Here is a 14,072-nt window from a genome sequence, read left to right as displayed (position 1 = left end):
CAGTTCCTGTCAGTGTAACACTTTTATTGATATTTTTCAAAATGTATACTGTATGCATCTACATGTTTTAATATTACGCCACAGATGGAAAATGCAACCCTCTGTTGCCTATCAGGATAAATATTTTTTTATATTTGTCTTTCTTGCATGTCATATGGGATGAATTTTTTTTTATTGAAATTCTAGGTGAAATCCCAAAGTTTCTAAAAGGTGTAAGGCTGAATTTGGGGGAATGGTGCATAAAATGATGCACAACACCTGATGAATTATTTATTTGATGGAAGGCAGCAGTCATACAAACATTACGTGTAAACATACAGTTTTTCAATTCAGAGCTGGAACAAGCAGAATATCTATTTTACAGTCAAACGGTGTGAATTTTTTCCAACATTAAAGTCAAAAATATGTTTTTTCTCCTTGTTCCTACAGTTGGATGTTTGAGCTTCATTGTGCAGAATGATGTTTGTGCAGAGTTTGACACTAGAAGACTGTTTTCACATCTATCTGCTGAAAGTGGAAAGTTTGGAAGCCAATACTGGTCCAATATTCAACTTACACAAGTGTGATGTGGAAACTTGAAACCTCCAGTGCAACACTGAAAATTGACTTTACAGTGAAGTAGGAAACATCTTGTGTCCAGCAGTTAAACTTCTAAAATGAAATATATTTGCATATTTATAAATTGTGGAATTTGTAATGAGGGAGACGGAGTAGATTTAATTTTAAGGATTTTAACAAGATAATTGAACCATATCAAACAACTTATTGTTCAAAGAGTATTTTATATACATATTAAAACATGTCTGGAGGGGATTTTTAAAAAGTCTTAAAAATGGTAAAACTTGATGTCAAGGCGTTAATGACTAAGCAGCATAAGCTTTGTGATAGGCAGCTACATTTACAGTACACAATGTACTGTGACTAGTCCATGTCTAATGTTTCACTGCCACCGTGTGGCTACTGGTATAACTGCAGTAAAAAAAAGTTTCTAGGTGGAACAATAACGCTTTTGATAAATGTGTTATTCTTTTATATTTATATGGTTTGACTGGGGTTTGAGGTTTTGATTCAGTGGTGGTGTTTATTTGGTGTTTGGTGATTGGAATTTCAATTGAATTAGATCTGGAAGTACTGTGTGGAAGGAATGAGTGTAAGAGCTTAATGCAACAAGGAATATCAGAGTTATGGCAAAAAGAATGGGAGGAGAGAAACAAAGGCAGGTTTTACTTTTCAACAAGCCAACACTGAAACACACGTCAAATAATAACTAGGCTGAGACTGGGTCACTGTGCACTGAAACATGGTCTGGCACTGGCTGGTCAGCACCTGGATGGAAAATGCATCTGTGGCGAGGCAGAAACTGTGAATCATGCTTTGAAAGAAGGGTCATGCAAGCAAAGCTGTCAGAAATTGGAGTTACAGATCATTCATTGAAATCAATACATTGTGAAACAATAAAAACTGGAAGTCTACATATGACCTGTGGAGGGCAGTAACACACATTTGCTGCGTCTAGTCTGCCGCAAATCTCATCAGAAATAATTTAACATATTTTACGACAGTTCTTACGAAGGGACGGCAGGGCAAGAAGGAGAGCCGTAAAGCGTCGTGTTTTGGACTGGAGGAGGTCATTAGAAAGTGAGCAGCAGGCTGTCGGAGCTCCGGTGGAAGATAAATTTATTTAGCAGCTCTGTATAGTGTTTCAACCGCTGCGAGATGCTTCGTCTCATCCTGCGGCTCAGGCCGTCCGCCGGGCTCCCCTGTCCCCGTGTCCTCCCGGCCGGGCCTGCCGCCGCCGCTGCGCTCGGCTCCGGCTCCCGCTCTGTCCCCGGAACCGGCTGCCTGCGGCGGCTTCACAGCGGGGCCAGCTCCCGGGCCGTGTACTTGGGCACCGGCTACAGCCACAGACGGGCTCTGCTGCGGTCTTCCCAGCTGTCAGGGCACAGCACCCGTTTCTATGGCCTGCCGCCACACCAGAAGGTACCGTCAGTTACCGCAGCCGGTTTCAGGTTGTCATAGCAGCGAACTTCACGGTTACAGCGAGCATGACCTCCATAGCTAGCATGAGGTAGCACCTAGATGTACCGAGCAGCATCTGCCACTCATTCACTGGCTAAATCCAGCCAATCATTGTGCCATTTCACAGATTTGTAACCTATAAAATCCCACGTTCAATCAGTGTAAAATCAGAGCATCTAATCAATCTAATCATTATTAGTCATTGATGTCATCAGGTGACACCATTAGGAGTTGTGTCCACTGGCATTTTAGTTTCTACATCTGGGGTGAGATCAGTATTTTAAAGGCATTCAGTGATAAGTTAGGGAGTGTCCCCATGTGGATGCTGTCATATGAGTCTTTTCATTATTCAGTGTTGTCGGAGCAGCTGCAGGATTTGTCTCTGTTCAGTTCAACTGTGGTGATATTTGTTTTAAAGTGTGTTTTCCCCTTAATAATGAGACTACTGTATGTGAGCCAAATGCTGGTGGCTGGTGAAATTGAACATTTGTCTGTCAGTGGCTGGTAGATGTTCTCATTTTAAAATGTTAATTCCCCACCCTGCTTTGTTTTCAAATCTAGAAAAATTATATTGTCATTACATAGGCCTATTTATTTCATGTGTCCATGGCTGCAACTAATGATTATTTTCCTTATTAATTCACCTGTTGATTACTTTTTCAATTAATTGATTAGTCACTTGGTCTATAAAATGTCATAAAATGGTGAAAAATGCTGATCCAGAGGTTTCCCAAAGCCCAACATGCAACCTAAAATGTCTTGTTCTGTCCTGAACAACAGTCCACAACCAGAAGATACTCAGTTTAATATCATAAAAGACTAAAGAAACCAGAAAATATTCACATTCGAGAAGCTGGATCAGAGATGTTTAGCATTTTTTCTTTAAAGAATGACTCAAAACGATTTTACAATTATCAAAATAGTTGGCAATTTATTGTCTCTGGATCAACTGGACAAGTAATCAAATAACCGTTGTGGCTCTACATGCGTCTGATGTTACCTCTGTGAGTGATTTGCTCCATCTTTATATTGCATACTGATTCTAAACAGGTTTCAGGTACATAGGCTGTTCACACTGGAAAAGTGACACCAGAAAATTAAGTATACTTAAAAAAAAAAGGCATATTGACATACTAGAATAATACCTCAGAGTGTGCTGTTGAAGTGCACTGTTGTCCCACAATGCAGCGCACAAAGGAATTGGACAAATTCAATTAGAAAAGGAAACAAATGGTGGCTGGTGGTGAATCAGCTCCGGGAACAGTTTCATTAGTTTAATTGATAGTGAATGACATTCCAACGTCACTGTTTGATTGACTTGCGTCAAATTAAGTTTTGTAACATTACCTTAATTATAAAAAAAATATAAATTTCTTTTATACTATTTCCAAAAACATTACACAATGAAAATTGCTCCATAGAACATACTTTATGTAAGTAATATATAGTGTGGAATTGGGATACATCATAGATTTATTAACAGAAATCTCAGATGTGATTCCTGAGAAATTCCTCTTTTTCTTTGGTTTAACGCAGATCTAATTTAAGAACCCCTGTTCGAGCCCATACCCGTCTCTCCACTGGACGCACTCACAAATCATCATCAGATGTTACATGGCCTTGAACGCTACTGTAAAACATCCCAGATGTGGTGAAACACAGCTGTATGTGGGTCAAATATTGAGCAAGAAGATGAGGCGATGATGATGTAGAAACTGCTGTTACAACACCTGACATTCGCCACTGTTTGCGGTGCCTTATCACGAAGCCCCAGTGAGGACGCTGGTGATCTGTTGGTATTCTTGAATTAAATGCAATCTGTTTCTTTGTTCAACAGGTGGAGCTGCCTGCACTATCACCCACCATGCAGACTGGAACCATCGCTCGCTGGGAGAAGAAGGAAGGAGACAAAATCAGCGAGGGTGACCTCATAGCTGAGGTTAGGAGTGTGTGTGCATGTGTGTTTCAATATTACTACAAGGAATTATCGCTAAAAACTCAATTTTTAACATTCCTATCTGTGTAGGTGGAGACTGATAAGGCCACTGTAGGGTTTGAGATGCTGGAGGAGTGCTATCTGGCTAAGATTCTTGTTCCTGAAGGGACCAGAGATGTCAACATTGGATCAGTAATCTGCATCACAGTTGACAAGTAAGTATCTGTGCCATGATGATGTAAAATACACGCTGAAAACAAGGTCCAAAATCTTATTAGCCTGCAATAATGCTCTCCTAACCATTAGATAACAGCTCCCCTGCCCCTTCCTTATTCCTGCAGATGAATGATACGATAATGGAAAAAGAAATTAAGCTAGAACGAAGATATTCTCAAAGTCATTCAGTCTTGAAACACAAAACAGAGGATCAGTAGATCGCATACAAAAAATATTTTCATTGATTTCACTTAAACATTGCAGCTGGTGTTTCTGCACTACGTAGTCTGTGAATGTCTCGGTGTCAAATAAAGAGCATTATAGTTTTGAAAATTGGCAGCCAGAAACAGAGTTTTGACACTTTTCTCACTTTTTTCAGCACCTGTTTTTGCTTCATCAATATCTTTTCGTCTAGCTGTGGTCGTGTTGTCTGTAAGTGTGTGTCTAAGATCTGTGTGTGTTTTCCCCCCTGCAGTCCTGACCTCATCGCAGCCTTTAAGGACGTAACGTTGGACTCACTTAAAGCAGCCGGTGCAGCTCCGTCATCGGCCGCCTCCGCTCCTCCTCCTCCTCCCGCTGCTGCTGCTGCTGCTGCTCCTCCCGCAGCCCCGGGCAGCTCTTACCCCACACACATGAAGGTAGGCATTTCTTTACATAAACAAAGGACAGTCAGGTGTGTTAGACAAAGTAGAGTTGAGTAATAAAAGTTTGTTTACAGTCAAGGTGTCCTTCGGCCACTGATGTAACTTTATGAGGGTTGCTCAACATGATAGTCTGTGTGCATACAGTTAGTTTTCTCTCTGTTGGTGGAAATTAAACTTTTCTTTTAATTCATCAGTCTCAACTGCAAATTCTGTAATGGTGTGTTCACACCAAACGCGAAGTGGATTTTTCACACAATGAGATTCCATACAAAGTTAACTTGAGCGAAAAGTTGTTGTGAGCTAGCCAGCTCTGGATGAAAGAGCCATGTTGCTTCTGGAGGAATAAACACACACCGGACCACCACACCAGTCACACTGGATTCTGCTTTAATCCGGAGCACTTTACCGGCAGAAGGAGTTTTGTAAGACGGGTTAATGCAGTTTATCACAGCAAAACGTACAGAGAAGAGTTGATAATGTGTCTCTCAGTGTTTACAGACAAGTGTCGGTATGACTGTTGTTAGCAGGAGGACTGGCAGGCTGAGATTCAGTGACATCACCGCGGTGGCTCCTGTTGTCCGGATGGGGACTAGTTGGTACCTGTTGTTGTTTGCTGGCTGTTTGGGGTGAATAAACACAAATGATCCCATGGCTAAACTCGTGCGAGAAACGCAAGGCAAAAATTCGCTTTGCATTTGGTGTGAACACAACATAAGTCCTAAACCTTAAAACCACTATGTGTAGAATTTGAACATTTCCATGGATCTGACTGAGGCCCGCTGATATGAACAGAAATGAAAGCAATACATAGACGGCACCAGGATAGCCAAAATACTATGGCATCAGAATAATATGAAAGGTGTAACAGTCTCACAGGGGCTTTAAATGTGATGAGTGAAAACAAAAAACCTTAAACATAATTTGTGACCTTTTGTGCAGAGTACGTCTTTTAAGGTTTTATGTTGAACTAGAAGAGATTATAAAAACAAAACAAAAAATTGCTAACTTTGGAATGTCTCTTCTGATTTTTTTTTAGCTTCATAGAAGAATTCAGAAAGCAGGTTATATATGTGGCTTTCGTTAGTTATAAGGAAGCAAATCAAATAAAGCTGCTGTTCTCATTGTAACTCCATGTTTTCTCATTCTGAAGTTATTATGTCAGAATTCATCGTGTTGACGCAAAACATGAGTCTCAAATAGACATTTCTCATCTCATCATCTCCTTTATAATGCTGCATTTGTATTAACCTCTTCCACTCCCCCCTCCTACCACAGACCCATTTTTGTCTTTTTAAGGGGGGGACAGGGGATCTTTAGGGGGAGAAAGCAGGTCAACGTCTCAGCACTGTGTGGAAAGTTTTTATAGTCTGTAATAAAGGTGTTTTGGTTTGGCACCTATTCAAATGGTGGATGATTGAAGTATATGATGGCCATTCCCCATGCTCAATTATGTCTCATAAGTTATTGCAGCAGTTTTTGGGTTGATAGCATTTGTTACACAGATCTGGTGCAAAATCTAACCCTTTTTGACCACTCGAGAATTGATAAAAATGGTCAAAAATCCCTCCAAATACCACGTTAGAACACCATAGAAAAATTCAAGCTATGATTTGGTATCAAAAACTTCTGACATTTGGAGATTTCTGTGAGAACTGCATTTTTTGGTGACTGGACGGCGAGCACCTCTGCGGCCGTATTCATAAAACTTTCTTGTACAAAGAGTTGCTCCTTGTGACAAAATTCTAAGAAAATTATTAGAATTTATTCGTTTTCTAAGAAATTTACCCTTACAGTTAAGACTAGATCCTGGTAAAGATAAAAGTTATTCACAAAGTATCTCAGCCCTTAAGAGAGCTCCTAAGGTGTAAAACTATTAGGAGTAGGGAGGAGGACTTTTAAGAGGCTTAAGAGTTTCTTAAGCGGAGGAGAAAATGGCGGAAAGACAAAGAGGCGGGAGAAGTATTCTCCAAACGCTGAATGACAGTTCACAACCCCCTTATTGTCAATATATCTAGGAAAGCCATATATCCTCTGAATGCACTCGGCCTCTAGTTTGTCGTTGGTCTGACAATAGGTCATATACAATGAGGTCAAGTTTCAAAAAATGGTCTCACTACAATGAAATTGCTACTGCGGGGACTAACATCATCACACATGAATCCAGTCTCAGTCTCAGCTTTCCAGTCAGACCCAATTTATGCAATTCCAAGACTGTTTAGGGACCCCAGTATGCAGAAATGTTCAAATACCATTTTTTGAATAGGCGAAAATAACACATTTATACTGCATACAAAAACTGCATGGTTTTTGCCCAAAACTGCATGGGATTACCATAAAGTGGGCGTGTCTGTAAAGGGGAGACTTGTGGGTACCCATGGAACCCATTTTCATTCAGATATCTTGAGGTGAGATGTCAAGGGACTCCTTTGAAAATGGCCATGCCAGTTTTCCCCTGGCCAAAATTTAACCTAGCTTTGGAGTGTTATTTAGCCCCCTTCCCAACAAACTAGCATGACATGGCTTCTAGTTTCATATGATACCAGAATTTTCAGTGTAGATCGCTACAGCCTCTGAAAGACAGTGATATCGGCTGAGGACGCTGGCGTCCTCAGATAGTTTAAGAGGGTAAATTGTGTGTAAACGTTGGGCGATATGAGTAATAGTTGTGGTGGTGAGTCGGTGATCTGAAAGACTTTTTCTTACCTTATTTAATGCCGCTCCTGTATCATCTCACACCCAGTGGTCCAGGTTGTGGTTGATTGCTTAGAAATGTTATCAGTCTTTTTTATATTTGGGTGATCTCATTGTTTAATCAGACCGACTATTTTCAAAACTGAATTGCAGCTTTAATTTGTCAGAGGCTGCTCTAACAAAACGTCCCCAGCCAGACTCTAATTAGGAATGCTGCTGTTACAGGATTTAAAGTTTAGAGCTGTACTGAATACAAATGATCCTGCCGCCTTAAGTGTTTGTCACTATTTTTCTCTACAAAGTGGTCAAACTGGAAGCTACAGATATGACATCCCTCTGTCTTGACTCATGTTGATCAAGTTGATGTGTGGGTGTGTTGCAGATCACACTCCCTGCCCTTTCTCCCACCATGACGATGGGCACAGTGCAGCGCTGGGAGAAGAAGGTCGGAGAGAAGCTGAGTGAAGGAGATCTGCTGGCTGAGATCGAGACTGACAAGGCAACCATCGGTAAAGTGACTTGAACACCTCAGTCCTGAAATATTTACTGTCAGTGCCTTTTTTTTTTTTACCTGAAGTACCCAACAGAGTATTACAGCGCTGTTTAACATCCATGAATTATTATTTTTATTTTATTGTACCATATGTGATGTTGGTATCCCGTCATATTTGGTGAACTTGAAATATCCCTTATATGACGGAAAGGTTACGACGGTCTTGAATTCCGATGTACAGCATGACAGGAAAAGTGCACCTTGCTCACCACGTCCCCCTCATGCGTTTTGTGTTCAGGCTTTGAGGTGCAGGAGGAGGGATACTTGGCCAAAATCATGGTGGCAGAGGGAACACGCGACGTCCCTCTGGGAACACCGCTCTGCATCATTGTAGAGAAAGAAAGTGACATCGCTGCTTTCAAGGATTATGTAGAGACTGGCGTGGCGGAGGTTTCCACACCTCCTCCAGCTCCAGCTCCAACACCAGCAGCGGTGAGACACACACACACACACACACACACACACACACACACACACACACACACACACACACACACACACACACAGCTTTTACTTTTATATGTAATCGTAACAGAGACCTGTCTCCTCTGTTCTGCCATGAGATAGTTGCTGCTGATGTTACCTGATTTGTGAATGGTTTTTGTTCCAGGCTGCACCAGCTGCTGCTGCGCCCAGTCCTGCTCCCGCAGCCGCTGCCCCAGCAGCACCCAGGAAGGGCCGTGTGTTTGTCAGTCCTCTGGCCAAGAAACTTGCTGCTGAGAAAGGAATTGACCTGGCACAGATTAGCGGTAAGTCACAAAGAAGCACTTTGGTGGATTACTTTGTGAAAGGGTAAATACAGAGCTAAAAAAAGGAATGGGGATTTTTTTTTTTTTTTTTTTAACACTGAGCTGTTTTCTGTTCAGGTTCTGGTCCTGATGGACGCATTACCAGGAAGGACATTGAGAGCTTTGTTCCACCAAAGGCTGCACCTGTAAGTGAAAGTCCCTTCTGTATTCATAACTCCAAGTTAGTAATGCACATTTAATTCTGTGTAATCATATGTGACAACTTCCTTTTTCATAATTAATGATTTTTTCAGTGTGAATCTTTGAATATAAGAATATTATGCTAAATTGATTTGTTGATGAATTGATTAATCATTATATCTTTCTTAAAGCAAAAATGCCAAATGATCTCTTTCTAGCTTTTAAAATGAAATTTTCTACTTTTCTCTGTTTCATAACATTTTTGTTTAATCAAAATTAACATTTTGAAGATGTGACTGTGGCTGTGTGAAATTGAGATGATCATTTTTCATCATTTTCATAAAGGTTTCATTAATTTGTTTATGAATTTGTGTCCAGATGTTGTAATATGCTGTGAGGTTTTGATCCACTCTGGCAGAATAATAATTTTCACCGTACTTTTGAAACCCTGTTTCCAATGAAACCTCAACATTTTGGTGTTGTACCAAATATGCCTCGATGTTTTGTTCTAATTAGTTTTGATATAAATTAAACCATTTTCTTTGGCAGGCTGTGGCTGCTGCTCCCACTCCAGCTGCTCCTGCACCTGCTGCAGCTCCTGCTGCACCAGCTGGGACCTTCACAGACATCCCTATCAGCAATATCCGCAAGGTGAGAACACACACACACACACACACCTGACTTGGTGGTCCGCTGTGTTTAATGACAACTTTTGGTGTATCGAATGCTGCGAGGCAAACGTCCTGAGGGATCTTCGCAGCGTAGCTCTGTTATCTCTGACCTGTGCTTCCACATTTTGCCCTTCAGACAGGCGTTTCCATTTATCAACACAGACTCCACTAACTCCTCATTTCTGTCTCTGATGAATTATGGATCAAAGCTGAAGTGCATATATTTGTCTCTCCTGCAGGTCATCGCTCAGAGGTTGATGCAGTCTAAGCAAACTATCCCTCACTATTATCTGTCTGTAGATGTCAACATGGACCAAGTGCTGGAGCTTCGGAAAGAACTCAATGCTGTGAGTTTTTTTGCTTGTGAATAGCCATGAAACAGAATGAAATCAGGACAGACAGGAAACTTTTTTTTTCCCCTCCTGAATTGTCATACCTCAGCTGAGATAATTATCTCTCATGTCTCAACCTGGTCTCCTTCCTGCAGGAGGTGAAAGCCCAGAATATCAAGCTTAGTGTGAATGACTTCATCATCAAAGCCAGCGCTCTGGCCTGCCTCAAGGTTCCCGAGTGCAACTCCTCCTGGATGGACACAGTCATTCGCGAGTGAGTAAACACACATAAACAGCCGTATCCAAACATATGTTTATGTTGTTTGGTTCCAATATACAGTACACAGGAAAATGTTCTCTTGGTTGGTAGATCTACTAATCTTTAGCTTGCAGATATGACCTAGTCAGTCGGATTAGATTAATACCGTGAGCATTCTATCAGACAATAGTCTGTAATAGTGTAGCTGCACTATTGTGCCTGTAGAGGGCACTCGGAGACATTTTTTAAATCTTCCTTGTTTGAAGTCCCAATAACCAGATGTTTGTGCTGTCATCAGTATTGACTTCTTCTAATCATTCCAGGAATCATGTGGTGGACATGAGCATAGCAGTGAGCACAGCCAGCGGTCTCATCACACCCATAGTGTTTAACGCCCACACCAAAGGACTGGTTGCCATCAGCTCTGACGTGTCAGCTCTCGCTGCCAAAGCGAGAGACGGTAAACTGCAGCCGCATGAGTTCCAGGTACGACACATATTCTGATCCTGTGGGTGGACGTCGTTTGAGTGCGGGATAGTTAATTTTATCATTAGTGAACCAGCATATTGAGACGTTCTTCTTCATTGTGTTTTTTTTTTCCCACCAGGGAGGCACCTTCACCATCTCTAACTTGGGGATGTTTGGCATCAAGAACTTCTCAGCGATAATCAACCCTCCTCAGGCCTGTATCCTCGCCGTCGGAGGCTCAGATAAACGGCTGGTGCCTGCTGATAATGAGAAAGGGTTAGTATAACGACTAATAAATCAAATGCTTCTACAATACTATAACAAGTTGGACATATCGCCTTTCAAAACTCAAGACTCCGGCTTGTGTCGGCACTGACGCGGCGTGTGTGTTTTTGGGTTTCGCAGGTTTGACGTAGCCAGCATGATGTCTGTGACGCTGAGCTGCGACCACCGGGTGGTGGACGGGGCGGTCGGCGCTCAGTGGCTCGCCGAGTTCCGCAAGTTCCTGGAGAAACCCGTCACCATGTTGTTGTGATCGGACTGTACTACCATCAAACCACAGCTACAGGCCGAGGCCTCTCACTGAAGTGATCTGATTGGTCTAAAACCGGTCTTATCCTACTGTGATTGGCCGGCCTGCCACCAGGTCACTCCCAGTTACCCAGAGGGGGAAGAGGCAGAACTCACTCCGCTTACCTGTCTGTCTCGATGTCTCTCTCCTGTCTATCTCTCTCTCTCTCTCTCTCCTCTCGCTCTCTCTCTCATATCCTATTTATTGAGGCCCCATCTCACGAGAGACCAGAATTAGATATAATTTATCCTAGAATAGAGACTGGCCATACGTCACTAAAACATTGCTAATGTTTTACAAAGGGAATGTGTTACATGTCCAACCCAGCAAACATATTTACCCCCCCAAATCTGTGTGTGTGTGTGTGCTCCTACACACTTTTATCTGTGATTTTGTGTGAATGTGATAAAGACGACGGGAAGTGCAGCTATCTGTGGGTTCCAGTCTTTTGAGTAAAGGCTCGTGATTTTTGTCTGCTCGCAGGCAAGAGGAGGATGACAAATGTATGTTAATATCCACATACACACAAACCTGTCCCTGTTAAGTGGTCACACACACACAAACACAATTTAAATATTTAGTGTGTTTTCTGTGGGTTGATGCTACAGTGTGTATATTCTTCACTGTGGGATGAACACAGTGCTGTATACATGGTGGTACAGACCCGAATGATAACAAACAATCTTAAAGGAAGTACTGAGCAGTTTTGCCAATTCTCTCTCTTCCATGGGGATGTTTATTTTTTAGTCTCAGAGTAAAACACTGACCTTGGAAATATTCTGTATTTCACAGCTGAAACGCACAAAGATGGTGCTGGATGTTATTTGTTATTTGAATAAATTGGGAGAAGTTCAACCTTGTGCCATAGGCTCTTTGGTTTGGGATTTTATAACTAGACTTGTGGTAAAAGCCTAAATTTAAGCACTTAACAACACATTTTTATAATGTGATGACAAAGATATCTTCAAAGTTTTTGAAAAACTATAAAAAATATTTATCTGGCAACCAGGAGTCCAAGTTACTGATCTTTTTTTTTTTTTTTTTACCATATTAACAAATCTGTGTGCAGTCAACCTTTTTCTTATAATGCAGTCGCTTCCATTCATCTCTCTTCTCAATATCATGGTCAGCTTCACGTAGGCCAGTGTGTGCACACAAATGCACACACACACATCACAATAAAAAAATCAACAGCAACTGCAAACAGGCTCAGACTGCCTCCTTATTCATTAACTTACTATGTTTTGAATTTGAGCTATAAAAACTAGCTCATGTAACTGCTGTCTTCTTCTTTTTATTCATATCAGGAATATATAGTATCACCATAGCAACATGTATTTAAATGAAAAGAACGAAGAAAGATAACAGTTGTCAAAACAAACTGCAGATGGAGACGCAAACCAGCTTGTATCAGTAACAGGAAGATACTGAGGTGACAATAAAAGGTCACATTTGAAAACTTGAACAGGTCACAAATTGCTTTGCTGCTGTTTGTGGTCCAGTCCCACTTGAATCCTTAGCCATATATAGATATATATTAAAGCTACTTTAAAGGCACTTTTTCCTGCTCTGACACCCTAATTTGTTTGGGTAAGTGAAATTAGTCGACCACTGATATCACTGTTGTATATGTCCAATAAACCACATATTGTTTTCAGGATTCAATGACTGAAACTCCCCAAATCTCTTCAGTGTAAAAAATGACTCATATTGTTTGATTAAATCTGACAAATGTTTTGACTGGCCTGAATTTGGGCCCTCGTGGCATGTCTGAGTTTTGGCTGTGACTGGTGAATGCACTCACATGTTCACTGTGGATCGACTTCTGTGAGCCATGAATAACAAATCAATTTTATGCAAATCTGTCAAAAAGTAGCAACGATGGCGTTTTGTTTGGCCCTTAAGGTAGGTCAAAACCTGATAGGTCATAGGTCATAACTGGATGATGTCATCACCGGATGACTTGAGGCAAATGTAAATATCAACTGATTTTTGAACATCTCACACCAGTGACAGCTGTGAATCACTGTACACATCATTACAGAAACAAATTAAACTTGTGTTTTATGTGAAATAAGTGTAAAAGTACCAAGTTCTGTTTTTTCACAGATTTTTCTCTCTATTTGAGTGAAAGGTTTTATCTGCTCTGTAGGTTTTTAACGTTCACACTAACTCAGTGGAAGGCAGGTTGTTGACGGAGGGTCGAGACTCTGCAGCAGCTGATTTGACCTCATCAGTTGTCATCACATCTGTAATCTTTTAGGATTGTTTGGAGGAGAAAATGTTCAATAAATTGTTAGTTTGTAATCTTAAAAAACTTACCAGTAGAAACAGTTTTTGTTAAGCTATATTTAAGAGAATGAAAAATATATTCATGATCAATTAAACTGCAATTTTAAAAATGTATTTAGTTTATAAAAACCTTTTAAAATAGTGAAAAATACTGATTGTAACTTCCGAGAGGCAATAGTGGTATCTTCAATTTGATCGTTCCGACCAACAAAATACTGATTACACAATAATATAAAACCGATAAAAGCAGCAAATCCACATGTTTAAGAAGCTGGAATCAGAAAAAGTTTGGAAATTGTGCTTAATCGATTATAAAAATAGTTGTAGATACATTTTCTGTTGATTTACTCATTGATGAACGTACTAATCATTCCAGCAATTATCAAAAGAATTTTCATTCTTAAATCTTGTAAATGAAATGCAAGTTTCTCCTCAAAAGAAACCACACACAGTTACATCATATCAACATGAAAGTTAAAGTTGTCATTTTG

General features: G+C 40.7%; 1 protein-coding gene across 1 annotated transcript; it reads left to right on the top strand.

The window, feature by feature from the left end:
* The first annotated feature begins 1,572 nt into the window (after positions 1-1,572).
* dlat (dihydrolipoamide S-acetyltransferase (E2 component of pyruvate dehydrogenase complex)) lies at positions 1,573-12,144 on the top strand. Its single transcript, XM_044370415.1, has 14 exons — positions 1,573-1,980; positions 3,857-3,958; positions 4,046-4,170; positions 4,647-4,809; positions 7,889-8,015; positions 8,298-8,491; positions 8,670-8,808; positions 8,926-8,993; positions 9,538-9,639; positions 9,899-10,006; positions 10,147-10,265; positions 10,574-10,736; positions 10,858-10,994; positions 11,124-12,144. The coding sequence occupies exons 1-14, from the start codon at positions 1,717-1,719 to the stop codon at positions 11,251-11,253; spliced, it is 1,941 nt and encodes a 646-aa protein (XP_044226350.1). The 5' UTR covers positions 1,573-1,716; the 3' UTR covers positions 11,254-12,144.
* Positions 12,145-14,072: the final 1,928 nt, after the last annotated feature.

This window comes from Thunnus albacares, chromosome 13 (genome assembly GCF_914725855.1).
Source record: "Thunnus albacares chromosome 13, fThuAlb1.1, whole genome shotgun sequence".
Lineage (NCBI taxonomy): Eukaryota > Metazoa > Chordata > Actinopteri > Scombriformes > Scombridae > Thunnus > Thunnus albacares.
The sequence above is the reverse complement of the archived record's forward strand: the minus strand, read 5'-3'. Positions and strand labels throughout refer to the sequence as shown.

Bases quoted from the DNA above. Each gene is read 5' to 3' on its own strand.
- dlat (XM_044370415.1), top strand. From the start codon at position 1,717: ATGCTTCGTCTCATCCTGCGGCTCAGGCCGTCCGCCGGGCTCCCCTGT. The intron at 1,981-3,856 runs GTACCGTCAGTT...TTTGTTCAACAG, and splicing joins GCCTGCCGCCACACCAGAAG to GTGGAGCTGCCTGCACTATC. The intron at 9,640-9,898 runs GTGAGAACACAC...TCTCTCCTGCAG, and splicing joins CTATCAGCAATATCCGCAAG to GTCATCGCTCAGAGGTTGAT.